The following is a 3,457-nucleotide window of genomic DNA, read 5'->3' on the forward strand; positions in this document are numbered from 1 at the left end:
GACCCCAACTCTTAAAAAAAAAAAAAAAATTTTTTTTTCTTTTGAGACAGAGGATCTCACTCTGTTGCCCAGGCTGGAGTACTGTGGTACAACTGTGGTTCGCTGCAGCCTTGGCCTTCCCAGCTCAAGTGATTCTCCCACTTCAGCTTCCTGAGTTGCTGGGACTATAGGCATTTACCACCACCACCATGCCTGGCTAGATTTTTTGTTTGTTTGTTTTTAGTAGAGATGGGGTCTCCCTATGTTGCCCAGGCTGATCTTGAACTCTTGGGCTCAAGTGATCCTCCCTCCTCAACCTCCCAAAATGCTGGGAGTAAAGGTATAAGCCACCGCACCCACCCTCCTCAACTTTTTTTAATTACTGAGGAATGGTGGCATGTGCCTGTCGTCCCAGCTACTCGGGAGACTGAGGCAGAGGTATCAGGTGAGCCTTCTGATCCCTTGAGCCCAGGAGGTTGAGGCTGCAGTGAGCCTTGATCGATCATGCCACTGCACTCCAGCCTGGGTGAAAGAACAAGACCCTGCCTCTCAAAAAAAACTAAAATAAAATCCACCACGTTAAAACAATTGCCCATTATACATTGGGGCATGGTAGCTGGTGTGGCCTCTAGGATTCCTGAGGGCACTTTTAGCTCCAAAACACTGTGGTCTCCAAAGCTCCAGGGGAAACTGATTTCTAGGTCTGAAAACAAACTTAGAGTAAAATTCCAAATAAATGCTTTTCTCCAAATTTACATTTAGCAGGCTGGGTCTGTATCATACCTTCAAGCCCCTCAAACCTAGATTGTAAAGTGAAAAAAATGTGTTAGCAGCTTCCATTTGTTCATTTATTGCTCACATTCTTAGGGCATTTTAAGGATGAGCAACCTTTGTTCAGAAAGGATAAGTAATTTGCCCCAGGAGGTCACATAGTTATAATTTAGTCTTCAGAATTAGTTTGAAGGGGGCAATATTATTTTTAAGATAATCAGAACCCACTGTGTAGCAATAAAATTTTTTCCTGTCTTTGCCAAAAAAGAAAAAAAAGAGCATTCAATTTATTTTTTTGTTTTTTGTTTTATTTTGAGACAGAGTCTCACTCTGACACCCAGGCTGGACTGCAACCTCCACCTCCTGGGTTCAGGTGATTCTCTATCTTCAACCTCCTGAGTAGCTGAGACTACAGGCACATACCACCACACCTGGCTAACTTTTTGTATTTTTAATAGAGATGGGGTTTCACTGTGTTACCCAGGATGTTCTCAATCTTCTGACTTTGTGATCCACCCACCTCAGCCTTTCAGAGTGCTGGGATTACAGACCTGAGCCACTGCACCCGGCCTATTTTTATTTTTGAGACAAGATCTGGCTCTGTCACCCAGGCTAGCATGCAGTGGCATGATCTTGGCTCAGTGCAACCTCTGCATCCTAGACTCAAGAGGTCCTCTCGCCTCAGCCTCCCCAGTAGCTGGGACTGCAGTCACATGCCATCATGCCCGGCTAATTTATGTATTTTTTGTAGAGGCAGGGTTTGACCATGTTGCCCAGGCTGGTCTCAAACTCTTGAGCTCAAGCAATCCTCCCACCTCAGCCTTCCAAAGTGCCAGGATTACAAGTGTGAGCTGCCATGCCCAGCCAAATCCCTAGTTCAGCGTCAGAACACAGTTTCAGAGTGGTCTGAAACTGGCGTCAGGAGCAAGCAGAACCTTCTGTGGACTTTGAGTACCTGCTGCTGAAGGTTCCTCGGGGCTGGTCAGAGACGAGGATCTGTCTCATGGGGCTGTCCCTTTGGTGGGGGCCTCGACCCTGGCATGCTCTCAATGCAGGCCTTACCTCCTGAGAGCCACATTTACCATGGCCTGAGCCTCCCTGCAGCCAGAAGGGACTGAGGGGTGTTTGGAAGCAAACCCATGTGGCTTCCTCCTTTCCTTGTCTAAGTGACAGTTTTGTGTGTCACCTTTCGTGTCTAGCTATGATCCTGGCAGGAAAAGCCTACTATGACGGAGTGGCCAAGATTGGTGAGATTGCTACCGGGTCCCCCGTGTCGACTGAACTGGGTGAGTATCTGTCCCTGTATACATAAAGCCCACTCACCATCCTGTGAACCCTGATACAAAGGCATGGGATGGCACAGTTCAGAACAGAGCGGAGAGCGGGGCCAGCACGCTGCAATTCTGTTTCTTTGCAGTCTGTGGAAATGGAGGCTTGGAGGGTGGGCCGGGGCTGGTGCTGGAGGGCGAGTGGAGGCCTTGTTTTCTGGCTAGCCTCCCAGCTCTCCTAGGAACTTGAGCTTCTGCCTGGGGTGTCTGGGCTCTCACCCTTCCCACGGGAGTTTGACCTACATTCCTGATGGGCAAGCCGGGCCTCCTGGGGCCTCGGACTGTGGCCGGAGTGTTTCTTGTGACTCACCTACCAGAAAATCCAACTCCTTGACGTTGCTCTCTTGGCCCCCGCTTCTTTCCTGGTTGCTTTCAGCTGTGATTTTTCCGGTTCTGCTGGTATGAATCGCTCTCCTGTGCAGGCAGAGAGGGCGGTCACACCCTGGGCAGTGCCCGCTGCTGAGGGGATCTGGGCTTCTGTGTATAGAGCCCTTCACTGTCGGGGGGAGAGGGGGACTTTTAAAACAGCCCCACACAGCACCCTCATTTAAAACACGTTGAATGTATTTTATTGTACAAAGGGTAAGATTTTTGGCTTAGCAACAATCACCGTAATTTGAAAGGCTCTGAAAACTGGAGGAAAATAATGATATAGTGTGTGTGTGTTTAAAGAAAAATACATCCATGCCCAGTTAAAAAGTAGGAAGGGGAAGCAGAGGAGGGGGTGGGTATCACCAGAGGAAGGTGCGGGCAAGTCACACGGTTTCTCCATGGAGTCGTCCTGAGGGTTTTCGGGATTGTTTGGGAAGCTCTTAACTGACGCATAAAAGACGAGGAGAAAAGGAGAGGCCTGACAGCGGAGCTGGGCTCTTGGGAGCAGAGGGATCTGGGTCCTCACAGCTCTGAGGACTTTGCACTTGAGTTTATACTTGAGTTTACAAAGCCATAGGCACACGGTAGATCATATGCTGGAAGTGATGTCCTGTTAGTGAATAACTCAGTACTGTGAGAGAGAGTTATATATATTTTTATATATGTATATTTTTTTTATTGAGACAGAGTTTCTGTCGCCCATGCTGGAGTGCAGTGGCATGACCTCGGCTCACTGCAAGCTCTGCTGCCCAGGCTCAGGTGATTCTCCTGCCTCAGCCTCCCAAGTAGCTGGGACTACAGATGCACGCCACGCCTGGCTAATTTTTTTTGTATTTTTAGTAGAAATGGGGTTTTACCATGTTGGCCAGGCTGGTCCCGAACTCGTGACCTCAGGTGATCCTCCTGCCTCAGCCTCCTAAAGTGTTGGGATTACAATCGTGAGCCACCATGCCCAACCCATACACACACACACACATATGTGTGTGTGTGTATTTTTTTTTTTTTTT

General features: G+C 48.5%; 1 protein-coding gene across 2 annotated transcripts in view; it reads left to right on the top strand.

Annotated features, from left to right (window-relative positions):
• BAIAP2L1 (BAR/IMD domain containing adaptor protein 2 like 1) overlaps nucleotides 1-3,457 on the top strand; it is a 107,842-nt gene that overhangs the window by 39,637 nt on the left and 64,748 nt on the right. For both annotated transcript variants that reach the window (XM_017533717.2, XM_017533718.2), the window contains exon 3: nucleotides 1,950-2,036. In XM_017533717.2, coding sequence (XP_017389206.1) covers nucleotides 1,950-2,036 — 87 coding nt within the window. The remainder of the gene's footprint in view (nucleotides 1-1,949; nucleotides 2,037-3,457) is intronic.

The sequence above is a fragment of the Cebus imitator genome, unplaced genomic scaffold, assembly GCF_001604975.1.
Source record: "Cebus imitator isolate Cc_AM_T3 unplaced genomic scaffold, Cebus_imitator-1.0 Scaffold82, whole genome shotgun sequence".
NCBI lineage: Eukaryota > Metazoa > Chordata > Mammalia > Primates > Cebidae > Cebus > Cebus imitator.